General features: G+C 45.7%; 1 protein-coding gene across 2 annotated transcripts in view; it reads left to right on the top strand.

The window, feature by feature from the left end:
- The first annotated feature begins 2,219 nt into the window (after positions 1-2,219).
- LOC126336278 (phospholipid-transporting ATPase ABCA3) overlaps positions 2,220-27,504 on the top strand; it is a 639,220-nt gene continuing 613,935 nt past the window's right edge. Inside the window, exon 1 of one of the 2 annotated variants that reach the window (XM_049999794.1) lies at positions 2,220-2,305. Coding sequence is in view for 1 of the 2 variants with exons in the window: in XM_049999793.1 (XP_049855750.1) it covers positions 18,615-18,711 (97 nt within the window). In the remaining variant the exon portion in view is untranslated. Of the gene's footprint in view, positions 2,306-18,576; positions 18,712-27,504 lie in introns of those variants that run through there. The other variant, XM_049999793.1, reaches the window with a different exon arrangement.

The following is a 27,504-nucleotide window of genomic DNA, read 5'->3' as shown; positions in this document are numbered from 1 at the left end:
CTTCATCGGAAAAACCACAATCACCTAAAGCAACTGACGAACAAGTTTAAGAGCAATAATGCTCTCGTCACATAAAATACTTCTCTAAGAAGTTAACATTAAAATTACGTACAATTTAAAGATTGACATCAAGCTGGTAATTGCGAGTAAAACAGTGGCTACATGGCGTGGCGTGGCACAGTACACGCCACTGAGAGCTGCAGCGTCCTTACCTTATACGTACCAAAGTAATCTAAATTCAAAAAAATATTGAGATGGAACTATCAATTGTTTGGCTCTTAGTATATTTCTTATCCAATTTAGTTCTTAAAGTCACATAATGAATTCTGTGAAAAATGACAGTTTTGTAATGTTGCCAGCAGAAGGAGAAGAGGAAGTGAAATGAAACTTCACGGTTCAGAGGGTATGCGATGGCAATGCAATGATTATAAAATCGATTCAGATGTACAAAGAACTTGGCAGTATGGGCGCACTTATCAACACGATCTTGCACCTCCTCAGTCGGCAAGAGTGCCTTTCTTGCGGTAAACTGCCGTAACCGGACGCTGACTCAGGGGCCACACAGTTCACATCCCAGCTGGTCCTGGAGACACGTGCCGTGTGCTGACCTGTTGAAAAGTGGCATCACAGTACTGTCGCTTTGGAGGTAACACACGAGGATGCAACATGCCTTTGTGCTGTCAGAGTTCACCTCAAGTCACAGCCGATGACTTTCACCGCTGAGCCTCTCCAAACACTGTAACGGTGGGACCTCTTCCCAGGTCGCCGCCTCACTCGCCACCCACAGTGCTACAGAACCACGGTTCATCGCTGGACACGCTGCGACGCCACTGGTCAAGCGGTCCTCGTACCATCCGTTTGTGTTGTGGTGTCAGTGACAGCCTACGCATAGGCTAACAGTTCCCTAGTCCGGCTACCGGTAGCCTCGGGCCAACGACGCAGCATCGCACAGGGAGTCCATTACTTTATCTAGGATGGCAGGCGCTGCAGCAGTCTTTCGTCCTGCCGGCCAGATGTGTTCGACTGGAATCTTGACGATGAGTGTGCCTGCTCCAATGTTCCTACGCAGTGCAACATTGGACCACTGTCACATGGAAATGCCCCAGAAATATGCACGGTGTACGGTCGTCACATTGAGACTCGCAGTGAGGCCCCTTTCAAACTCGGTCAGGCGCTGATAATGCTGCCTCACACTGATACGTCACATCTCAGTGTCCCTCACAGTGGTCGATCAGCATCTGAAGCTGTTCGTGTCCCCTCTATATCCTGCCAGGCCTCGAAGAAACATTAATGCGCTCAAGTTGCTGTTGTGCCACAGAGAATTCCAGATCTGAAACTTCGTGGCAGATTAGAACTGTGTGCCGGACCGAGACTCGAACTAGGGACCTCTGACTTTTGCGGGCAAGTGCTCTACTTACTGAGCTAACGAGCATGACTCGCGACCCGTCCTCACAGTACTTGCCCGTGAAAGGCAAAGGTCATGAGTTTCATCTGCCAGAAAGTTTCATATCAGCGCACACCCCTCTGCAGATTGAATATTTCATTCTGGAAACTCGACCAGGCTGTGGCTAAGCCATGTCTGTGCAACATTCTTCGTTTCCGAGTGCTAGTATTGCAAGTTTCGTATGAAACTGGGAAGGTAGAACGTGAGGCTCTGGCGGAAGTAAAGCTGTGAGGGCGAGTCATCAGTCGTGCTGGGGTCGCTCAGTTGGTAGAGCAATTGCCCGCTAAAGTCAAAAGACCCGAGTTCGAGCCTCGGTGTGAGAAATACTTTTAATCTGCCAGGAAATTTCGTATCAGCGTACATTCCGCCTTAGAGCGAAAATTTCCTTCTTTAACTGCAGCTCTAATTATTGGCATGCACGTGTACTAAGTTACACTGACACCCGGCCATGCCTTATATATGCTTCAGCTTTTTGCCACTCTAAGTGTATATCTAGCGGTGGCGGCTAACATGCATGATCCGTGGGCGAGAACGATTGCGTGTCACATAAGGAAACTCATGCGTCAAATGTTTATCTCGCACGACTGATGTCCCGTCTTAACGCTGAAGACATTCCACAGTGCTTTAGAGTACACGCGCTGTTAACTTATCTCAGTGCAAAGATACTGCTGTGGAATCAGAACGTCCACAAAGGCAGGTGTCAAGGCAGCATCAGACACGAATTGGTGACCTAGGGAAAATATCACATGCCTCTTCATCATCATCGTCATCATGAGCCAATTTGATTACTTGGTGGAGTGATCTCTTTGATTCAGAGTGCAACAAAGATTCCAGAAAGTTCTTCCCTTTCTGCCGATTTTGGTAAGTTGGGCTCCACTCTAGTACTTTTCTTCGAGCGACATGACTAGCCCAGAGACATTTCAAGATATTAACTTTTCCATTATGCAGATGCAAAGCACACACGTTCACTTTATATTCATGTTTATATATAGAATTATATGGCGGTTTGTATCCCGTTCAGTACATCCATACTTCGTATAGGTGTGTGAAGGCTATAGTAATGATTCGATGAGTTAGGAAATGATTTAAAATATAATGTTGTATTTTTATTATAATAAGCAATGTATGTATGTCGTATTTCCTGTAGTATATAAAATACTGTAACAACTTAGGTTAAAGACTGACGAGTCACCAATATTCTCAATTGAATGATTGTATAAAAACATGTTATGTGACAATAAAGTATCTTATCTTATCTTAATGGAAGAAAGCCATTTTGTGAGATTGTGGGTGGTGTTGAGTCAGCTGGTATAATATTGACAGAGAAGGTGCATTTTCTAAAGATGTTGTTGTTGTTGTTGTTGTTGTGGTCTTCAGTCCTGAGACTGGTTTTATGCAGCTCTCCATGCTACCCTATCCTGTGCAAGTTTCTTTATCTCCCAGTACCTACTGCAACCTACATCCTTTTGAATCTGCTTAGTGTATTCATCTCTTGGTCTCCCTCAACAATTTTTACCCTCCACACTGCCCTCCAATGCTAAATTTGTGATCCCTTGATGCCTCAAAACATGTCCTACCAACAGGTCTCTTCTTCACGTCAAGTGGTGCCACAAACTCCTCTTCTCCCCAATTCTATTCAATACTTCCTCATTAGTTATGTGATCTACCCATCTAATCTTCAGCATTTTTCTGTAGCACCACATTTCGAAAGCTTCTATTCTCTTCTTGTCCAAACAACTTATCGTCCATGTTTCACTTCCATACATGGCTACACACCATACAAATACTTTCAGAAACGACTTCCTGACACTTAAATCTGTACTAGATGTTAACAAATTTCTCTTCTTCAGAATCGCTTTCCTTACCATTGCCAGTCTACATTTTATATCCTCTCTACTTCGACCATCATCATTTATTTTGCTTCCCAAATAGCAAAACTCCTTTACTAGATTAAGTGTCTGATTTCCTAATCTAATTCCTTCAGCATCACCCGAGTTAACTCGACTACATTCCATTATCCTCGTTTTGCTTTTGTTGATGTTCGGCCGGCCGGAGTGGCCGTGCGGTTCTAGGCGCTACAGTCGCAGGTTCGAATCCTGCCTCGGGCATGGATGTGTGTGATGTCCTTAGGTTAGTTACGTTTAATTAGTTCTGTGTTCTAGGCGACTGATGACCTCAGAAGCATAGTGCTCACAGCCATTTGAACCATTTTTTTTGTTGATGTCCATCTTATATCCTCCTTTCAAGACACTGTCCATTCCGTTCAATTGCTCTTCCAAGCCCTTTGCTGTCTCTGACAGAATTACAATGTCATCGGCGAATCTTAAAGTTTTTATTTCTTCTCCATGGATTTTAATACCTACTCCGAATTTTTATGTTTCCTTTACTGCTTGCTCAATACACAGATTGAATAACATCAGGGAGAGGCTATAACCCTGTCTCACTCCCTTCCCAACCACTGCTTCCATTTCATGTCCCTCGATTCTTATAACTGCCATCTGGTTTCTGTACAAATTGTAAATAGCCTTTCTCTCCCTGTATTTTATCCCTGCCACCTTCAGAATTTGAAATAGAGTATTCCAGTCAACATTTTCAAAAGCTTTCCCTAAGTCTACAAATGCTAGAAACGTAGGTCTGACTTTTCTTAATCTAGCTTCTAAGATAAGCCGTAGGGTCAGTATTGCCTCACCTGTACCAATATTTCTACGGAATCCAAACTGATCTTCCCCGATTTCGGCTTCTTCCAGTTTTTCTATTCGTCTGTAAAGAATTCGCGTTAGTATTTTGAAGCCGTGACTTATTAAACTGATAGTTCGGTAATTTTCACTCTGTCAACACCTGCTTTCTTTGGGATTGGAATTATTATATTCTTCATGAAGTCTGAGGGTATTTCGCCTAACTCATACATTTTGTTTAGCAGATGGTAGACTTTTGTCAGGACTGGCTCTCCCAAGGCTGTCAGCAGTTCTAATGGAATGTTGTCTACTGCCTGGGCCTTGTTTCTACTCAGGTCTTTCAGTGCTCTGTCAAACTTTTCACGCAGTACCATATCTCCGATTTCATCATCATCTACATCCTTTCCCATTTCCATATACAGTGATTAAAAACTGTTTTCTTCCGTTCAGTCCACACCTTAGACTTCAAAACTGAAGTATCCTTTATAATCTTATCAGACCGATTTAATATGTCGAAATATTTCTGATTTTATGTCTCCTTTACATATTTCCTAATTGACGCAGGGTTATATAACCCTTTGGAAGTGCATACTTCCAACAAATTCATTTCCCTTCGGTGTCCCATTCATCACGATCTTTGTTTTACCATAGTATAATATTCACTATTTTTAAGAAATCAAATGAAGTGATGTTTAGCACAACTAGCGATAAGTCGCAGTGCCTGGGGAAGCTCTGCTCTGTTTGTAACTGACGGTGGTCCGCAGCTGGCAAGCACTGTATGTGTAGACATCCGTTAGGAGAGTTGTTTCTATTTTACAGACCATCTTCAAATGGCTCTGATCACTATGGGACTTAGCATCTGAGGTCATCAGTCTCCTAGAACTTACAACTAACCTAAGGACATCACACACATCACGCCCGAGGCAGGATTCGAAACTGCGACCGTAGCGGTCGCAGATTGAAGCGCCTAGAACCGCTCAGCCACTGCGGCCGGCAGATCATAACTTTACCACAGTGTGTGGTATAATTCTATTCATCTCGCTGCGCTCACACAAATCTGAGATCGATTGCAACTGAGCGACCTATTACAAGTCGATAGCACCAGACTGGAGCTGCTTTGTTCGTCGTAATGTAATTTCGACATATTAAAATTTTCTTCTAACGTGCCATTTTCAGCCGCTATACTACACTGCTTGAAATTATCCTTCCCTTGTCACATCGACCTATTTATTTATTTGTGCTTTATCAGCTTTCTTCATGTGGCTCAAAGTTTCGCATTTTATATTTTATTTCTCTTTTAGAAACGATCCCCAAATATACCAACATTTGTGGAAAGGCAGAGCAGTGACTTAATGGGTTTCTGAGGTGTTGCTTTCGTCAGTTCATCCTGCAGAGGCGCATACGAGTACACGGTCATCTTAATTTTGACACTTATTTAGAAAACTTTTTGAATTACAGCAGAAGGCCAAAACACCTTGATTTGCAGAACTACTTTCACTTAAGAGATCGATTAAAACATCGATACAGATGTATCAGAAAATTTTGTAATATGTTGGCAAGACAAAATCACATATCGCTTTCGGAATCCTTTGACCAAACGATTCATTTGATACACATTACAATTGCATTGTTTGATTTTCTTTTGTTATTTTTCTAGTGATTTTTGATTTTATAAGTTTTTAGTACTCCCTATCCAGTCCAATCCAGTTCCATCACTTTAATATAAATACGATTTGCAATGTGATCAGAACTGGTTATCTGTGACAGATTTTCAATGTCATTTGGATGCACTGAACTATCTGCAAAATTGGACATCAGGACTGCTTAAAATTACATCAAACGTAGTTTTAATCATTACGCACGTCATCATTCTGATGTGGGGCTTGCCTGGCGGCTTGGAAGTGGCGGAATAAAACCAGCAGCCTGAGCTGGAGAGGTGCATGTCTAGTGCCTGGGGAGACAGTCTCGAAAGATGTAATCTACGCCACATATACTGCCCACCATGTACCATAATATCGGCTGCTAATGGCAGCAGGGGGCGGGACCGGAGGCAGCCAATAGTGAGCGCAGCACGAGGCTATGGAGTGTAGTCGACGAATAATTCACAACAGTGCTACAAGCTACTGGTGGCGATGCAGAGCAGAGCAATGGCAACGATGAACAACAACAAGAATTACAGTATAGCTACAACAACTGTTGCCGATGTTGATATTGCACCAAAAAGGAACCCGAGGAATTTCTCAGAGTGAGAAAGAAGTGGTAGATGAAATATTAGCGTTTCTGCAAGATGAGTCACTGGAGTGTGTGATTTGGTATACGCTCGACTTTGCGGACGTGGGGAGTACAACGATGACAGTAAGTGCTTAACAAGTGGAAGTGACACTGGAGCAGAAACCACAAATCCCGTCCCCAGTAAAACGAAGTAAAGGACAATCGTTCTCTGCCCCCTACGATTCTTTCTCATGTGCGTGGTCTTCGAACGGCAGTAGCGAGTCTTCACGTCTTAGCAAACAACAGTAGGGAAATTTGCATAAGAGAAATTCAGCTATGGTATGAGTACTGCTTTTGGCCAATAGCTGAGCAAAATAAATTGGTTTTGCTTGATTCCTCGTCTGCGTATAAAAATAGTACTCCTTCACAGCAAACTATCCCTCCTGGAAGTGTGTGACACCGCAGTTCATGCCACCTGGAACCACTGGACAAATTCAGCCTCTGAATGTCTGTTTTTTTCCGTGCCTGTAAGACATATTACCGCACTATCTGCGTTAAAGGATAGCCAGTATCACGATAAGCTCGACGCTCCGCATTCAGTTGCACGACATCACATTCGGTTGCGTACCATCACATTAACTCTGTTCTCGTCACACCTTGACACCACTATGATCCTGTCCTGCTTATACGGGGTATTCAAAAAGTCTCTCCGCAGTGCCGTATAATTGTTAGCCACGCTTGCCTATGTCGCAGTGAATATACCGAAATGAAACTCAGTGAAATACACATTATTAATTTATTGAATATTCATTTTTACAAATTTTCACATTTGTTGAATACTCGAGTCAATTCGTCTAATCATGTTTCCAAACACAAGCTGTAACATTTCTTCTATAACAGAAGCAGTGAAAGTGAATATGGCAGTTTCCAATTCATCGATGGATTTTAGACGGTTTTATAGACAGTAGCTTTCGCTGTTAGAAGAAAAAGTCAGGTGGTATTAGGTCAGGCGATCGTGGAGGCCAAAGTCCCTGTGAAATTATGCGGTCACCAAAAACATCAGCAAGGAGGGAGTTAGAAACGCGAGCTGTATACGCGGTTGCACCATCTTGTTGAAAATAACCTTTCAGTATTTCACTTAACACAAGTTCTCCTGTGAATGGCTACAGAATATCATTGCATTATAGTAGTGCGTTTATTGTTTCGTTGAAAAATATGGGACCCACAATCCGACGTCTAGAAATTGCAATCGAAACTCTTTATTTTCACAGAATGAAGTGGTTTGTCGAACACACAATGGATTTGCAGTACTCCACATACGAGAATTTTGGGAGTTCATTACCCGGATAAGTGAAACCACGCCTCGTCAGTTTCATTAAGATTTCATTTTGTGAAACGAAAGTTTTGAACCAGTCTCTTGTCATGATCAATATTTTTCAGTTCTTGCTCGACTGTACTTTGTATAGGAAAAGTTCTAATCTTTTCCTTAGAGCTGTGTGGGCCGTTCCGACACTAACATACATTTCCTGGACGAGTTTTCTTACTGACTTGTTCGGACTCATGGACATTTTATCGGAAATGTTTAGTAGCTTATCCTCAGACAAAACGCTAGGACGACCACTTCTCGATGCATCTGTCACTGAACCCGTACTTAGAAATTTGTTAGTCAAATCTCGCACAGTATCGCGATGTGGGAGTATTGTCTCAGAGAAAACTGAATTAAATGTTTGACGAACTGAAACTGTGTATTTACCGCCAGCTTTGAACACTTGTTCGACTAAAAATACACGTTCTTTAATGGTTAGCATTTTAACAGTGACAAAAACAAAACAAACGAACAAAGGAACTAAACTTAAACGTTGACGTCAACACGTAACGACACACACCAACGACAACTACTGACTCTGGCTGAGATAAACGAAACAGTGGAATGTTGGAAGAGTCCACTTGAAGGGAAGTAACTCAAGCAGGCGAACAATGATACTGCACGTGCGTCTAACAGTCATACGGCACTGCGGAGACACCCCGTATATTTCAGCATCCTTTATGAGTGGATGCCTGGCGGAACGTGCTGCACGGTTTGTGAGCCCCAAAGAGGTCGCCTTCGACTTTGACAGTGCGAACCTCTCTGATGACTGTTGTGCGGCACCTTTCATTTGGTGTTCGTACTGGTAGTTAACGATCTGTTTTGAACTTTTCTAGAATGTCGACGATGTCCATTTTGTGAAGTGTAATACATACATCCCATAGAAGGCTGATGTCTGCACCTCCAGGACACTCATTTTGTGTCGCATTACTGATGCATTTAGTGAGTCATTGGCAGCTAATTTTTTTCCTGTCAAAATTTCTAACAGAACACTTTCAAATGAGCCTTACTAAAGACTGAACGTGCGACCTCGTACTGAAGGTGTTCCCTGTGAGACACCAATACATTCGGGTCCATGGATCTCATGTTCTTCTTTGTGCATAAAAACAACATTTTTTGAACAGAAAAAAGCAGTCCTAGTTGCACGAGATAGGTATATTTATCTTCACAAGTGGTGCGCTTCGCCTGTTGTACGCATCATCTGTCAATCTGGGGAAATTACATAGTGGTATAAGCATAAATTGCTATTAAACGTTATAATAAATGAATAAATTAAGAATAGCGAGAGGTAGACGTACACCGATTAGACTGTTTAACACAGGACCACATTTGTGTTTTAGGCAGTGGTGAGGGGTGTAAATTTCAACATAAAACATTGCGCCATGGCTGAGCTTACCGGGGAAAACTTTTGCTAATCGTAACCGAGGCGCTGAGTGTAATTAAGATTATTCCAAGTTTTTGTTTGCCATTTATACAGTTTGTACATTACAACCAAATACCTTATTGTGTTTAAGCACAAGAAGTAAGAGCTCGACGTGTTTGTGACCTTCCGTTCTACACTAAGTAGGTACAAAGTTAATTTAGAACTAATTGTATTTATGTCTCTAAGAGAGGCTAGCGCACTTCACAACAGATCTGCTGAAGGAACCCTAGCAAGAACAGTGTATGAACTCGGGATCTCTCGCTTGTGTTCAGTGAGCAGTCTTTATCCTGAGTGCGTTTAGTTCTTATTTGATTCATTGAGTTCCATGTACTTCGTAGCTGAAAAATGCAGTTTCCCAAAATCAACCTTGTGCGACAGTGCAGTGACGAAAAGCAGTTTTCTTACTCTTATGGCACCGAGGAATGCGTACTGTGCGTGTACAGTATCCAACGGAACGTGGACAATAGCCGTCGTTCTTCGATGAATTGTAGTGTAAAGAAGAATCTCGCCGAAAGAATTGTTTTCCCATACGAAATTAATAAAAGGCTGCAGATTCCACCTATCGTCCACTGTTTCTTGAACCTTGCGATCTTAAACGTAAATCCTGACGTTGCTTTCGTTAGTTTCTCGATTCTCTGTCCACATGTGGACGTATTCATATAAGGTTAAGCACTTTACAATACGGCGCTTCTACAACAGCCAATGACCGTAATCGAGAGACCTCCGTCTTCGAGAGGTAGTTACGAGTAATTACAGCAGACATTCCTTTTTCGTACATACACATTTCCTAAGAATAATTATGTTGCTATTCCAAGGAGTGCATCGCGCTAACAGGTGCCTAACTGCAGTACATCGTCGATCTTTGGTGCAGCGCGCACTCGAGTTTTGTCAGTTCGAGAACTGTTCACGGTACGGAAGTGAGTGGGCGAGTGATGGTGAGGGGGGGGGGGATGAGGTTTGGCTGGACTGGAGCGGCGAGCGCAGCACGCTGCCGCTGCAGGGAGCCGCCAGCAGCTGCCTAAGCTGTAGCTCGATGGCCGCCAAACCTTCATTTGTTCCACTAACGCGTCACATATGGAGCTGTAACGAAATCGTTCCCGCATGGTGGATTGATGTGATTTTACTCCTGGACAGAACGAAAAGCAGCGTTCCTGCACCTACGACAGCAACACAAGGTTACGAGCACTCGGGGCGTCTGCCAGACGACAAGAGCTCAGGGCCCGGCTGAAGATTGAAGCGGATCTCTGCTGGCTGCTTCTACCAGCAAACTGAGTGTCCACTTACAGCAGGATCCGCAGCGAGCTGACATCCGGCATCAGAGGTACTAAGGTAACAGGACGTCCAGTCACTAGGTACTACACCTTTTAACCGTGGAGCAGATCGAGGTTCCCGCCCACTCCAGTAGCTGGGGTCTGCAGCCATTATTTCGGTAGCTACTTCACGCTGTTCGGCGACTACAAACATCTTCTTCGGTCTCCTCCTGATGCCACCCAAGTTAGACTTGAGGCGTCACTTGCCTGTGCAACACGCGCGATCTGTTTACCACTTTCGCACATATGGCCAATGCGTCCCCCTGTTACCTCAGACAAGTAAGGCGTGTTACGGAAAAAACTCTAACCTTCCCGTAATTCGTTTCCTCGCCTTCACAGAGGTAAGGTATCTAAGGAGGCCCACCGCAAATACATCCAGAAGGGGTGAATATACTGAGCTACGTTTTTCACTAAATTGTAACCAACAATGTGTCAAATTTTTTGACATATGCAAGTGGTTGTAAATGATTACAGCTGCCGACGTACGAGGCAGACTTCGTCCTTTTTTTTTTTTTAAGTGAACGATGTACTTTCTCTTTGGCACTGGGAAGAGCTTTCTAGAAGGAGTTCACGAACGTTACGCGTGTGAAACTTGATGGAACAGTGGCAACATAAGAGTGCCGCAGAGTGCTTTGAGAGGGGGGCGGAGGTCCTCACAGAGGCCTCCCGAGTGCTGGAGCACGGTGAGTGCTGTTGTGGTTACCTGCACGTTTGAGATCCATCTCTTTGTGGTCTCCTGCGAGACAAATTATTCACGATTCCATTCAGACTTTCACAGTGTACACGAGAGTCAAGGAAATGGAATCGTTTTCGGAACTGACTAAAGCTGCAGTAGTATACTGAAACGTGTTGTGCTCTTGACAGGTCCTCACCGTCTGTCTTCGGTATAGAAATTTCAAGAAAGTGCAAGGGTGAAGAAAAATACGTCAATGAAGAAGAAACAGAGAAACTACTCAGAATAATGCAACGTTTTAGCAGCGGCACGCACAGTCCACAAGTCACTACGGGTCAGCTCGGATATGCGAGTCCGACATTGTTGCGTACAATACATTAAACGCATTTCGTCCTCACGACATTGCACCCGATCGACAGCTTCATGAGACTCACTTTCAAAATCGGTTACAGTTCTTCGAAAGACGTCTACGAAAGCTACAAAGTCATGCGGCAAGATTACGGATGAAGCGTCGTTCACAAACTGTTTGGACATCAATGCAGCCGTCGCTCGAGAAGCAAAAATTTATTTTCACCCTCACTACATTTGATACTTATAATAATAACGTGTAATTCAACGTGTTGGCTTAAATTTGGTGCAACATGGCAGCAGCTTGTTCAACCTCTTGTCCTAGCGGAAGGAGCACGGTTCGTGCGCTGTTACCTCGCACCGGTAAGCCAAAGCATTCTGGGAGCTGCCCACTGCGGCGTTGGGTGGCGTAGCAGCACGCGACGCGGCAACACGAGTGTGTGAGAGGACCCGTCTACGTGCTGGTCAGCCTTCCGCCGCCTTACCGGCTCTAACCCCCCCCCCCCCCCGCCGTACTACCCTCTCCTTCATGATGGCCAACCCTCTCCTGCTAACCTTAGTAAGGCCAACCATTTTGCTTCGTACCTTTCCTATATCTTTACCATCCCTGACGACCTCCGGTTCGATTACTCCCTATTCCCCGATGTCCGTGATCGAATTGACACCTCTTCCCCTCCACTCGCTCCTGGCTTCCAGTACTTGGAGAACATTACACACACTAATGTCAACACCCGAATCACCACTCGAGATATCGTAGCTACACTACACACTAAACGCAACAACACTTCCGTTCACGACCTTCTTACCTACCGTCACCTCCGCGAAGTTCCCGCCTCATTCCTCTCCACCCTGGCCAGGCTTATAATGTGGTCTTGTACACCAGCTACTACCTCGACCTGTGGAAAACCTCCCGCATCCTGATGTTCCTCAAACCCGACAAACCGGCATCCACTGTGTCCTCCTACCGTCCCATCAGCCTTACCTCTGTCTTCAACGAGGTCCCGGAATACATCCTCACCCGACGCATCCACCGGCACTTCCTCCGACACCGTCTCCTTCCCTCTACCCGATACGGCTCTCCACCGTGCTTCTCTACCGATGACCTTCTCCTTCACCTCGCTCACCTAAATTCCCGTCGCTCCCGTCCCTCTCTCTCGACCTCGAGCGTGCCTACGACCGTGTACGGCATTCCGGTCTCCTCTTCGAGCTCCAAACCTTCGCCCTTCCTATTAACTAAGTCCGTTTGATGGCCTCCTTCCTTTCTCACCGTCTTTCCTATGTCACCATCCGTAACACGGATTCCTACACCTTCCACCCTTTCGCCAGTGTGTCCCAACATTCCGTCCTCTCCCCTCTTCTCTACCTTCTTTACACGGCGGACATGCCTCCACCTTCACCCCACCCCCTTACACCTTCTCCAGTGACACCGCCTTCCTTGCCCTCGCCCCCACCCTGCAACGCTTCCAGCACCTTCTCCAATCCCATCTTGACCAGCTCACCACTCGGTGTAACCAGTGGCTGCTTGAGGTCAATCCTTCCAAAACCGAGGCAATCATTGTAGGCAAAACCACCCCTTCCTTCCGTCTCCTAGATTTTTATCTCACTGTCTACAGCCGTCCTATCAACCTCACCCCCAACCTCAAGTACCTTGCCGTCACCCTTGACCGTCGCCTCTCCTGGACCCCCCCATCTCTGGACGATCCGAGCTGAGGCGTGCTCCCGACTCTGCTCCTCGAGCTCCTTTCTGGCCGCACGTGGGGTCAGGACCCCTCCACAATCCTCCACACCTATAAATCCATCCACCCCATCCTCTGTTACGCCCATCCCACCTGGATCTCCACCCTTCCTACCTTCTACAAGTCCCTTCAAATCCTGGAACGCCATGTGCTCCACCTCGCTTATTGCATCCACCTCCCATCTCCCACGCGGATCCTCTACGACTTAATTCCTTTCCCACACCTCCTCCTCTTCCTTGAACGTATACGGATCCTTTACACCTCCCTTATACTTCATCCCCGTCACCTGCTTGTCTCTCCCACGCTTGCCCACCCCTGTCCAATGCCAAGCCTGTACACCTTGTAAGACGTCGTGGTCTCCTGACCTTCATTGCTTACATGTTCCGCCCTCACAATCATATTCCGCACCTCAAGACGCTTCATTCGAACCCAAACTCGATAAGATTCAGTCAATGTTGTATGAATTCATGTAAACGATATGCAAATAACAAGTAAGCGCACCGTGGTTGAAATACTCGAGGCTGGCGTACACACACACATTCGAGACACAACGGTCACAAGAGCTTTTAGTTCGGGTGAGGCAAACACCCCACACCGAGACGCCGGTCCCTTCAGAGGGTTTCACAGGGAGCTATCTATGTCGCCCGGTGACCACCCGTGGAGCAGACAGCGTGTGCCCGAGTGAAAGGGGGAATGACCCCGTGTTCGGCTTAAAAGCAAATTCCACTACATTGTGTGGGAGCGCCTAGCCTATGCATTCTTTACAAACAGAGCACACAGTTTCAGAGATTTTCACAGGGAGACAGCAAACACCAGACGCCGATGCTACAGATCTCCGGATTGGTCGCCTTAAACGAAACGTCGTTCTCCCGTTTTAGAAGATCAATGCTGATTGGCAGACGATATTTCTGACACTTTGAGCTGAAGGAGTAATGGAAGAGACTGAAAGATATACCCCTTCACGTCTGGCATGGAGAGGGGCCGTCCCGTTGTCACTCTTGGAGCGTGTGCGCTCGTACGTGTACTCAAAGAGCGATGAACAAGTCTCTCCTCAGTGCTTCACTAGGAGAGCGCCTCTGTCGAGCGCAAATCGAAGTTTGACTCTATATATAGTCCTTGCGATTAAGCGTTGTTCACCGTGTTAGTCGCCACACTTCTTGTGCGGTGCGAACGCACAGAGTTATAGTTAAATGCCTGCGAGCGAATTTTTGAGTGGCATCGCGGTGGACTTGTTATCTGACCGGTGTTCCACGACAATAGTTAGACTAGGGGCGAATAGGAGTCCTTGACTTCATCAATGCGTAGGGAGAGTTTGATTGGCGAAGGTCAATCCAGATAGAACGAGAGTTATCTCATTTGTCATCAGCGAGCGGTGCAGACAGCAGTCATCACAGCTTACGGTATTGTGTGCTGCAGCTCTTGCGAGCTCCATATTTCCTGCACAACAGTACACTTCAGTGCATTTCACACGCGACATCCCCGACCACACCTAGCAACATTCTAATGGATAATTATTCAAGTTGAGTAGGTGCGGCTCTCAACCATTCTGCCAAGTCGATAACAATCTTAAACTTTGTATAGAAATTTCATTAGCGAATCGTATCCTTGAGAGGTAACTTCACATTCCGAAAAGAACCAGGATATAACTTGTTCAATTCATAACTAAAAGTGCCATTGTGATTTCTCAGAATTTTTGCAAAATAAATAATAATTTTCGTTAGTTTCATGTTTCTCTTACACTAACTAGCACTACTCCAGTACCCAAGTATCCCACTAGTTACTTAAGAACATTTGTGTCATTTTCTTACAGCAGACGACTCCAGAAGATATTTATTGCTGAAAGTTTTTCAGGCATTTCTCTTTAGAACGTTAGGAGCGTCTGTCTAACTTCTGTAGTAGTGTGGGGGTGGAAATTGCACCTTGCACAAGCCACAGGGTAAAGGGTACATCTCAGATTAATCTGTTGCGCAGAATGACAGAATAGCAACCCCACGCTCACAATCTGCATCCCACCCACTCTCCGTCTTACTGCACTCCACACCCTTGCCCGAGGTGGCTTCTGCCAACTTCCCCTCCCAGAAGATGCCCTAGTCCCCTCCATCTACCCCTCATACCAGATTTAATCCTCCCCTCCCTCCTCCTGTGTTTTTCCTCCAGACCACCCTCTTCCCCTTCTCTCCCTCCTCACTTCGTCCCTCCTGTCTCCCTCTCCTTCCCCCTCCCCAGGCTTTCACACCCCCATACTCTCTCCTCTCTCCCTCCCACCTTCTCTCCACCTGGCATACTCCCCCCTCCCTACCCTCCCTTATTTCCCTGTGGCAGGTTCGCCCCCCCCCCCCCTTTTTCGTGCAACGGTTTGTGCATAGTGCGCCGAACATGGACATTATTGTGTTAATGTTTCTCTTCGTCTTAATGCAACAGTGTTTCCTCGTCAGTGGACGGAGGATCACTCTAGCGAAGATATTTCCTGCAAAGTGGAAATCCATTGAGATAAGTGACTTTGACACAGAGCAGATTGTTATTACGCAGAGCCTGTGAACGGGCATCTAGAAAACGGAGAAACTGGTGGAATGTTCATGTGCTACTATCGTGAGCATGTACAGAATGAGGTAGAAGAACAGTGAACCTACCAGTAGGGGCTAAATGATTGAACGTTCACGACTCTTCACAGAACGTGGGGTTTGGAGGCTTGTTTGCTCTGTAAAGTAGGACAGACAGTGATCTGTGGCATGTCTGCCAAAAGAGCACATTGCTGGTGCACTCACAAGTGTTTTGGAGCATACCAGTACTCGTATATTGTCTAATATGGAACTTCGCAGCTCTTCGGGGGAATCACATATTCGCCGCACTAGGTCGCTGGTCGTCTCCACAAAGGCCGTCACTGAGGTGAACGGCGGCTCGAAGCGTGCAGCGCGGCCCGGGCGCAGGCTGGTGAGGGCCGTATTGGGAGACATTCTCCTGCGCCTTACGTGGAACCTGTGGTAGTAATCGAAGACACGCTGACAGCTGCGAACCACCTGCATTCCTTGAAGCTCGATGTCCTCCCCACGGCCGGGTCACCTTTCAGCAGTATAATTGTTTCTGACTCGGAAGCAGAACCGTGCTCTAGTGGTTTGAGGAGCATTACAGTCAACTCCCGTTGCTATCTCGGTGACCAAATTCGCCCGGTGTAAATCCTATGAAACCCATTTGGGCCGGTATCGAGTGCCACCATAGCGTTCGCAAACCAGCAGCTCGTTTTTTTAGGCGTATTACTTGCCCCGTGCGTAGACATTTGATGCCACATATCCTTATCCTTAATACACAGAACAGTGATGTATTTCGTTGCAAAGACGCACAAACAAGCTACTAATCAGGTGATCGTAATGTTTTGTCGTTCCACACACGTTACCTTCGTGAACCTTTCGAAGTCTCTTTCTAAATAAAAAAAGTTTTGTCGTTCAATTTCTTAAAAAAAGAAAGCCATATTGATAATTTCACAGCCGTAAACGTTAGAAATTACTTGCGTCGGTAGGAAAATTGACCACGCTGCCCACGGTAACTTACGGAAGTCTGCACTCTGCCGCGTTTAATCGCTCCGTATACGTAGGGAGTATCCTGCCGTAGCTACACCGCCTTGTTTATTTGCTGACGCCGCCCACAAGTAAACACTGTGCGTGGGCGCAATTCCGGCAGTAGATTCTGCGCAGGATGCGCAGTGACGAATGTTCGCCCGAAGCGCCGGCCGAGTTCCGTTTGCTCAGAAGGGACGGCCGGCACTGTTCGCCAGCTCTCAGCCGGTTGGCGGTACACTGCGGTGGCACAATCGAGACACACGACCTGCAATATTTCTCAAATGATTCTACAGAAGTTATTCAGTAAAGAAATTTCATTTTCTCGTTAGGTATTGTTTTATATGTCACGTTCACAATGACACGCACGTCATTTCCTTAATAGTCACGATTTCGTAAGACACACCCAGTGAGGTGGCGCAGTAGTTAGTGCACTGGACTCGCATTTGGGAGGACAGTTCAAACCCGCCTCCGGCCATCGAGATTTAGAGTTACTGTGATTTCCCGAAACCGCTCGAGGCAAAAACCAGGACGGTTCTTTTGAAAGGGCACGCCCGATTTTCTTCCCCATCTTTGACACAATCCGAACTTGTGCTCCATCCCTAACGACCTCAATGTCGACGGGACGTTAAACCCAATCTTCCTTCCTTTTTAAGTAAGACACGGACAAAAATAGGGACCGCTGTAATTTTGCGTTTGGTGCATATTACATATATATTGAATGTTTCTTTAGGTTCGGAGATATCTGTCACGAATCTCGAGAAAATTGATCCGATGTGGCATACTCGTTTGTGATCACATGGACCTGCGATAAACCTGGAATGAAATATCCGTAACATGCCTCATATTTCGTAAACGGTTTGAGATAGCGAAACGAGATTTTGGCAGTTGATAGCACAGAAAGAGGAGGGCATTTTCCTATTCTGTTAACAATTTCATTACGGTTATCTCCATTATCTATCGTGTTTTTCCAGTAATTACGGAGTTTTTCGATGAAAGAACGTAATTTTTAAGGTCCGTAGATAGCTCGTGAAATGAGAAATAATGAGGGTTTTGGAACAACATAAGTGAAGACATAACTCGTTTACATTTGTAGTGAGAATGCAGTTCTTCGTAAGCTGTTGATTTCACTTGTTCCTAGTTCCTCATTTAACAATCTTAATAAACCACTGTCTCAGAATTCTCTCGGAGTTGCGCCTACGCAATATGTTAGTGAAGCGATATTGTATAAACTCTACCGTGCTTCGATAAAAATAAGCAAATTTTAACATGACAACAAGAGCAATATGTAGTTTTTAGTCACAATTCGACACTCGTGACGCTTCTCTGGAAGTTAAGAATGGTTAACAAGTCAGGCGAAATTAAATCGGTACTTTTGTTGCATTTTCAGCGATTTTCTTTAGTAATAACCAAATCAGAGGTGACAGTGCATCTTTTCTGATGCTCTCCATGCAAGTGTGGCTGTGGAGGGGTCCTATGTAGTATTTACAACAACAAAAAAGAAAGTGAGTGCAGGCTTCAGTTTAGAGCAGCACTTCCGTTCCACCGCTCGTATTGACCTCCTGGCGCAGCCCGCTGCCCACGCGTGCTCTGCCGACTGCACACGTTGCTCGGCGTGCAGTCCGTCCTGCGACACGACCGACCAGGGAGCCTCGGCCCGCTCACCGGCTCACAGGGTGGCGTCTGTCCCTACGATCGATACCTTATCTTATAATGGCCTTCCAGAAATCGATAACTGACGTCGCATCCGCAGATAGTGTGCTTCGGCTGCGGGACAAACACGTTATCAACACCTTCCACCCACACAGCGAGATACTGTTCGCCCGCGGAGCCGCCGAGGCTGAGTCAGGCGGGGTACGTGGAGACCCGCGCAAGGCATGCCGCACCTCTGCGCTCGCCGGCTGCACTCTCGCTGCTGCTGTCGGATTCACGCTGCATTCTCGCTGCCGGAAAATCCACCTCTCCGACATACAGGTTGTAAAAACTCTCGCCGCACCGCGGCGTTTAATGAACTTAGTTTTTCCTTAAAAACTTTAATTTCTGTGAAAAAAGAAAAATCCTACTTTTCGTTTCGCGTGAATTTTTAGTTCCGAAACGTTCCTCAACCGATTTTGAACAAGTATGCGGTTAATAAGTCTAGTTTTTGTACACACGGTAGCGTGTATGCCTTTTCATAATTCGTAACAGTCGTTGTGAAATGGCGCTATTTGTCAACGACGTGCATTTGATTTGTAGATCTTGTAGGGAAAAAGTTTAATAGCAGGTGATTTAGTGTCAGATACGTTAGAGACTACACGCTATTACAAGTGAAATATAACTAAAAGCACAAAAAACTTGTTGAAATGGTATTGACACTAACATCTGTATTCGTCCACAACTGAATGCTCGTCATTGAATGGCACCAATGTCGCAATTGCAAACCTTCGGAGCTGGCGCGGAATTAGCTTAGTTTAAACCATATATCAAACACTACAAGCTGTAAAAAACTAATTACTGGCGATCAATCAGTTCTAACGCCGGTCCCTTGTGTTATTTTAACGACGCACTCCTGGCAAAATTCAAATACAACGTGGCGCGCAGAAAACCGACCCCTGCTACTAGACTAGCTGCTCATTTTCCCCCGACATTTGTCCTCTACCGTTTCGAAGCTCTTGCGACTACGTTAGTATTTCTTTATCATCTAGTTACTACATGTTTATCTACACTCCTGGAAATGGAAAAAAGAACACATTGACACCGGTGTGTCAGACCCACCATACTTGCTCCGGACACTGCGAGAGGGCTGTACAAGCAATGATCACACGCACGGCACAGCGGACACACCAGGAACCGCGGTGTTGGCCGTCGAATGGCGCTAGCTGCCCAGCATTTGTGCACCGCCGCCGTCAGTGTCAGCCAGTTTGCCGTGGCATACGGAACTCCATCGCGGTCTTTAACACTGGTAGCATGCCGCGACAGCGTGGACGTGAACCGTGTGTGCAGTTGACGGACTTTGAGCGAGGGCGTATAGTGGGCATGCGGGAGGCCGGGTGGACGTACCGCCGAATTGCTCAACACGTGGGGCGTGAGGTCTCCACCGTACATCGATGTTGTCACCAGTGGTCGGCGGAAGGTGCACGTGCCCGTCGACCTGGGACCGGACCGCAGCGACGCACGGATGCACGGCCAGACCGTAGGATCCTACGCAGTGCCGTAGGGGACCGCACCGCCACTTCCCAGCAAATTAGGGACACTGTTGCTCCTGGGGTATCGGCGAGGACCATTCGCAACCGTCTCCATGAAGCTGGGCTACGGTCCCGCACACCGTTAGGCCGTCTTCAGCTCACGCCCCAACATCGTGCAGCCCGCCTCCAGTGGTGTCGCGACAGGCGTGAATGGAGGGACGAATGGAGACGTGTCGTCTTCAGCGATGAGAGTCGCTTCTGCCTTGGTGCCAATGATGGTCGTATGCGTGTTTGGCGCCGTGCAGGTGAGCGCCACAATCAGGACTGCATACGACCGAGGCACACAGGGCCAACACCCGGCATCATGGTGTGGGGAGCGATCTCCTACACTGGCCGTACACCTCTGGTGATCGTCGAGGGTACACTGAATAGTGCACGGTACATCCAAACCGTCATCGAACCCATCGTTCTACCATTCCTAGACCGGAAAGGGAACTTGCTGTTCCAACAGGACAATGCACGTCCGCATGTCTCCCGTGCCACCCAACGTGCTCTAGAAGGTGTAAGTCAACTACCCTGGCCAGCAAGATCTCCGGATCTGTCCCCCATTGAGCATGTTTGGGACTGGATGAAGCGTCGTCTCACGCGGTCTGCATGTCCAGCACGAACGCTGGTCCAACTGAGGCGCTAGGTGGAAATGGCATGGCAAGCCTTTCCACAGGACTACGTCCAGCATCTCTACGATCGTCTCCATGGGAGAATAGCAGCCTGCATTGCTGCGAAAGGTGGATATACACTGTACTAGTGCCGACATTGTGCATGCTCTGTTGCCTGTGTCTATGTGCCTGTGGTTCTGTCAGTGTGATCATGTGATGTATCTGACCCCAGGAATGTGTCAATAAAGTTTCCCCTTCCTGGGACAATGAATTCACGGTGTTCTTATTTCAATTTCCAGGAGTGTATTTGTTGTTGTACCAGCTCGTGGCTTGCAACAGCTGGTGCGTAACTGGTGATCACCCTCTACTCCGGGACGATTTTTTTACCTTAGCGACGACCGATTATGCCGGACAATCGTCTGTTACGATTCTTCAATGCGGCACAATTTACATTATAAAAGGAAACAATAATTTGTTCTCCACATCTTACAATTAGTAGAATGTGCATTTTGCTTTTGCAATTAGAAGAATAAATAAACCTAAGACGACACTTTGCTGTGGATGGACTGTAATAAAAGCTTGCAATAATGTACTTAATTCTTTCCTAGTTGGAGATGAAGAAAGACAGGTGCTAAAAAATATAATTAGGTGTGGGTTCCTGTAGTCATGTCCTAGTTCATGAACCACGGGCAACGTATGAGTGGCCTAGTAAGTGGTCCCGACAGTCGGGATACCAGTTACTTTGGAATAAGGCTGGGCACCTTTGTGCTCATACGGCTAAGACTACCAAATCCACCCGTTAGTCCCTCAACCGTTAGGGGTAAAACCCAATGGGACTCGGGGCAAGTAAGGCTAACAACCTGCTACCCTGGTACTTTAAATATGATGCTGGCAACAATCAGAGGAAAATGCCTCGGACCTTTATAGGTGACGGAGTCCCACCTATAACTGACAAACCAGGGACTCCTAAGATACGACTTGGCAAACAAATGGTTATGAGACGGGGAGCTATTAATCTCAATGGGGGCTACCCTGGAAAGAAGGTAGAGCTGGCAGAGGCGGCAAGTAAGATGGGGCTGGACGTTTTAGCTGTTAGTGACATTCGGGTACGGGGTGAGAAAGAAGAGGAAGTGGGAGAATACAAGGTCTACCTGTCAGGAGTCAAAGCAGGAATAGCACAATGGGGTGCAGGGCTTTACATCAGGAAAGCAATGGAACCCAGCGTAGTTGCAATAAGGTATGTAAACGAACGACTGGTGTGGATAGATTTGACAGTGTCTAGCAAGAAAATTAGGGTTGTGTCAGTATATTCGCATTGTGAAGGGATAGATCAAGATAAGATGGATAGTTTTTATGCTGCACTCAGTGATGTAGTTGTTAGAGTCAAGGACAAGGACAGTGTTCTGATCATGGGGGATTTTAATGCCAGGATTGGAAATCGAACAGAACGGTATGAAAAGGTTATGGGTAAATTTGGAAAGGATATGGAGGCCAACAGGAAAGGGAAACAACTCCTGGATTTCTGTGCCAGTATGGGCTTAGTAATCACAAACTCCTTTTTCGAACATAAGAACATTCACCGGTATACTTTGGAAGGCAGGGGAACCAGATCTGCCATTGACTATATAATAACAGATCAGGAATTCAGGAAGGCTATGAGGAACACACGTGTATTCAGGGGATTCTTTGATGACAATGATCATTATTTAATCTGCAGTGAAATTAGGATTGTGAGACAGAAAGTGCAGGAGGTCAGGTCCATATGGAGAAGGATAAGAGTGGAAAAACTTCAGGATAAGGAAATCAGGCACAAGTACATGACAGCGATCTCAGAAAGGTACCAGTTAGTTGAATGTAGTCAATTACAGTCATTGGAAGAGAAATGGACAAGGTATAGGGACACAGTACTAGAAGTGGCTAAAGAATGTCTTGGAACAGTAATGTGTAGAAGTAGGATGAAGCAAACAGCTTGGTGAAATGACACAGTCAAGGAAGCCTGTAAAAGGAAAAAGAAGGCGTATCAAAAATGGGTACATACTAGAACTCAGGTAGACAGAGACAGTTATGTTGAAGAAAGAAACAAAGCCAAACTTGGGAAGACTTTGGAAACAGGTTGGAGACCTTGGGTCAAGCTGCTGGAAAACCATTCTGGAGTGTAATTAGCAGTCTTCGAAAGGGAGGTAAGAAGGAAATGACAAGTATTTTGGATAGGCCAGGAAAACTGCTGGTGAATCCTGTGGGCAGATGGAGGGAATATTTTGAAGAGTTGCTCAATGTAGATGAAAATACTATTAGTAATGTTCCAGATTTCGAGGTACAATGGGATAGGAATGATGATGGAAATAGGATCGCATTTGAGGAAGTGGAGAAAATGGTCAATAGATTGCAGTGCAATAAATCAGCTGGGGTGGATGAAATTAAGTCGGAACTCATGGAATACAGTGGAATGTCAGGTCTTAAATGGCTACACAGGATAATTGAAATGGCCTGGGAGTCGGGACAGGTTCCATCAGACTGGACAAAAGCAGTAATCACACCAATCTTTAAACACGGAAACAGAAAAGATTGTAACAACTACAGAGGTATCTCTTTAATCAGCGTTGTGGGTAAAATCTTCTCAGGTATTGTTGAAAGGAAAGTGCGAGTATTAGTTTAGGACCAACTGGATGAAAATCAGTGTAGTTTTAGGCGTCTTAGAGGTTGTCAGGACCAGATCTTTAGCTTAAGGCAAAAAATGGAGAAGTGTTATGAGTGGAACAGGGAATTGTATCTATGCTTTATAGATCTAGAAAAGGCATATGACCGGGTTCCTAGGAGGAAGTTATTGTCTGTTCTACGAGATTATGGAATAGGAGGCAAGCTTTTGCAAACAATTAAAGCTCTTTACATGGATAGTCAGGCAGCAGTTAGAGTTGACGGTAAATTGAGTTCATGGTTCAGAGTAGTTTCAGGGGTAAGACAACCTGTCTCCACTGTTGTTCATATTATTTATGGATCATATGTTGAAAACAATCGAGTGGCTGGGTGAGATTAAGATATGTGAACACAAAATAAGCAGTCTTGCATATGCGGATGATTTAGTTGTGATGGCAGATTCGATTGAAAGTTTGCAAAGTAATATTTCAGAGCTAGATGAGAAATGTAAGGACTATGGTATGAAGATTAGCATCTCCAAAACGAAAGTAATGTCAGTGGGAAAGAAATATAAATGGATTCAGTGCCAAATAGGAGGAACAAAGTTAGAACAGGTGGACGGTTTCAAGTACTTAGGATGCATATTCTCACAAGATGGCAACATAGTGAAAGAACTGGAAGCAAGGAGTAGCAAAGCCAATGCAGTGAACGCTCAGCTACGATCTACTCTCTTCTGCAAGAAGGAAGTCAGTACCAAGACTAAGTTATCTGTGCACCGTTCAATCTCTCGACCAACTTTGTTGTATGGGAGCGAAAGCTGGGTGGATTCAGGTTACCTTATCAACAAAGTTGAGGTCAGGGATATGAAAGTAGCTAGGATGATTGCAGGTACTAGTAGATGGGAACAATGGCAGGAGGGTGTCCACAATGAGGAAAATCAAAGAAAAACTGGGAATGAACTCTACAGATGTAGCAGTCAGGGTGAACAGGCTTAGATGGAGGGGTCATGTTACACGCATGGGAGAAGCAAGGTTACCCAAGAGATTCATGGGTTCAGCAGTAGAGGGTAGGAGGAGTCGGGGCAGACCAAGGAGAAGGTACCTGTATTCAGTTAAGAATGATTTTTAAGTAATAGGTTTAACATGAGAAGAGACACCAATGGTAGCACTGAATAGGGGAACATGGAGGAATTTTATAAGGGGGCTATGCTCCAAACTGAACGCTGAAAGGCATAATCAGTCTTAGATGATGATGAAGATGATGATGATGATGATGATGATGACATTTACAGATGTTTCCATACCTAAGTTTGACTAATGCGGTTCGGTAATTGCGGGAAAGTGTAGTACCACAAGGTATAAATAATTACACGCTTTAGTTCGACCTATCTCCACTTTCAAGAAACTGTGCATAGCTCCTACGAATAGTACCTATTCAAGGAAATTAATGTAATGAAACGAAGGGTAAGTGGAAATGTATTTTTTGTCTTGACGGTAAGAAAGGTTGAAGTCGGTGTCTGTTTAGAATAGTCACTGAATTGTGTCCACAGCTCGCAACAAACATAAGCGTCTCATCACTTGGCGCCCCCCCCCCCCCCCCCTCAGTTTTCGTCGCTAGCAGCCGTGCTGGCTGCTGGCAGTGACATGCCACCCACGCCACGCCACGTCACGTCACGTCTCGTACTGAAAGCTCGCAGTCGTGGCGGCTCGGCACCTCAAGCAGCCGCTTGTGTCGCCCTGGCCGTGCACCAAATCATGCGTGTAATGCGTGTCTCCCCAGTGAAGTCCGATTTGTCACGTTCACAGGTCTCGTTTCTCACCGCTTACTAGATTGTGGTTTGCGGATTGTGGATTGTGGTTCGTAACCGTTTCAAAGCTCACCATAGAAAGTTTGTCGTATTGTGCTTCGGGCATTAGGATGTGACTGCTTTTAAGTGAAACATTGTTTTCAAAAATCCTTCAGCCGTGCAGTTTTATTTTGAATTTCGGTGTAGTCAAAAGGTAGGGCCTACACATTGAGGCGTGAAAAAAATTGAGGATATTAGCCGGCCGTTGTGGCGTAGCGGTTCTAGGCGCTTCAGTCCGGAAACGCGCTGCTGCTACGGTCTGGAGGTTGACGACCAGCTGGGCGTAATGGGTCTTGAGACCAGCAGCAGGAAAATGGAAAAATTGAGGCTGGAGAACACAGTATGTCAGGCTCCATTATGAAGGCTTGGACAGGGGGAATATGTTCTGGTTCTGATGGTATCCGTAGTGAGTATTAAGGAGAGACGTGCATAACTAATATTTACAAAATAGCCGTGTTGGGAGTGTAAACATCGTTGTTAAGGGCAAAGCATCGGCCATCGACGCCAGCGAAAACACCGGGCTACTTTTTACGACTGTCAGTACGTTTCTTGCCATTTGTACGGATATTTTTCTGAACAAGTAGTTACAGGAGCAGAAATAACATTTGGATGGACGAGTTAAATATTAGCTCACCTGCTCGGTAGCAAACGAGTAGGAAAAGACTGCCTGAGTTGACATCTGCTGTGACAAGAATTATAATGTAGTTCAAAGTGTAGTAGCAAGTGATTACTTAAGAAAACAATTAGGACTCAAAATAATTCAAGAAATTTCCACAAAAAGGAATTCAACGTTTTATAAGACTGTAAGATATTTTGCAGCTGCGTCCAGTGACCATTAACATCATTACCTACGGTGCTGGTGCACTGCCTAAGCCAACGGCCACAAGTATTGTAGATCTGGCCTGTAGATAGGTGTTTCCTCCACGTGAAATGTTCACAGAAAGTACGTTGTAAGCAGTAATCTCGGTAACTACTGGATTCAATATTGGAATATCTTTCATGTAACCAGTACGGACTATTGCAAAGAATCTGAAGACTAAAATCACAACAGAAATCAAAATGTGATTCATACCAGCTGAACGCGTCAACGTATTAGTCGAGTCAACGTTGCTCGGTCCTAGATTCGAGAACATATGCTTCAGCATATTCGAAAGCAATCGACAGCTGAGAGGATTTGTTTGCAGCTGTTGGAAACACTATCGGTCAGGATGGCCAACACGTTACAGGAAAACAGAGAAAATAAATTTGATTTCCGGAATGAACATTATAAAACAGCACAGAAGAGAATAATTTGAAAATTGGAACAGGAATACCTAGCATCGTAGTTGAGTTAGTATCTGGAAGATCGCCTTTTAGGTCTTGAGCAAGATCCATGGGAAGTATGCGGTCACGTCGTCAGTAGTACCTACCCAAAGCCACAAAAAACTTCATTTATACAGGGTGTCCCTGGAGGAATGGTAGGTATTCGTGGACATTACAGGAAGGTCCGGTAAACGTGGACTCTAAAATGCATACGTGAAGAGTTATCAGCACTAAATCATCGTTGATACTGTGAAACAATATTCTACTGCAAGCTCTTTGCTTTCTGTACTTTGAGAGAAGGTAGTACGGACCAGAACAAAAAAATTTGCCCCGTGAACATGGACTCTAAAATGCAAACGTTAAGAGCTATGAGCCCTCAGTAGAAGGGATGTCTTAGATGAACAAGTGCCCATACCTATCAAGATAGGCACTTTAGAGCCCGTGTCTAGTGGACAGTTTTTGTCTCGTCTCGGTCCGTCCTACCTCCTCTCAAAATATGGAAAGCAAAGTTCACTAAAAGAGGTTTGTTTCAAAGTATCTAAGATGAACAAGTGCTCATACCTCTTAAAGAATGCTTTTCGGTGCCACGTTTACTAGACTTCTTCCCACAATATCCCTGAATACTGCCCAGCACTTGTGCGACACCCCCAATATTTGAGCTGTTCTGCGACACTGTTCTCAGAAGCAGCAACGCTGTGCACTGCTCTCAAAACTGTTACTTTGACAGGCGGTGGAGAAAATGTTGTAGAACATGTCCTGTTAATTACTGCTGCATTTCTTGATTACTAAATATATTTTTTGTTGCTTTCTCCGCGATTCTGTAAACTGATCGTTTGACATTGATGTTTTGAGCTCGATTATTATGAGCCATCGATCTTTGGAACCCGATAATGGAGTCAAAGTGAGCATTGATGATTGCCAACATCGCTCATCTCTAGTGAGGCGCGCAGCAGGGTTGATAACGTTGTGCACGGATTGAGGCGGGAGTGCGTTGACTGGCAGTGGCGCTGGCGGCAGCGTGTGTGGCGTTTGGCTGAAGTACGGAGCAGGCGGTCAGGGAGACTTGTCCGAGGGTGTCGGGTCGCGAATAGGGTGGATACGGATATCTGGGACGACAGGCGTCAAAAATGCCCTCCGTATTGTGGGTAGGGGGTGCGGGCGCCAG

Source organism: Schistocerca gregaria, chromosome 2 (genome assembly GCF_023897955.1).
Source record: "Schistocerca gregaria isolate iqSchGreg1 chromosome 2, iqSchGreg1.2, whole genome shotgun sequence".
Taxonomy (NCBI): Eukaryota; Metazoa; Arthropoda; class Insecta; order Orthoptera; family Acrididae; genus Schistocerca; species Schistocerca gregaria.
The sequence above is the reverse complement of the archived record's forward strand: the minus strand, read 5'-3'. Positions and strand labels throughout refer to the sequence as shown.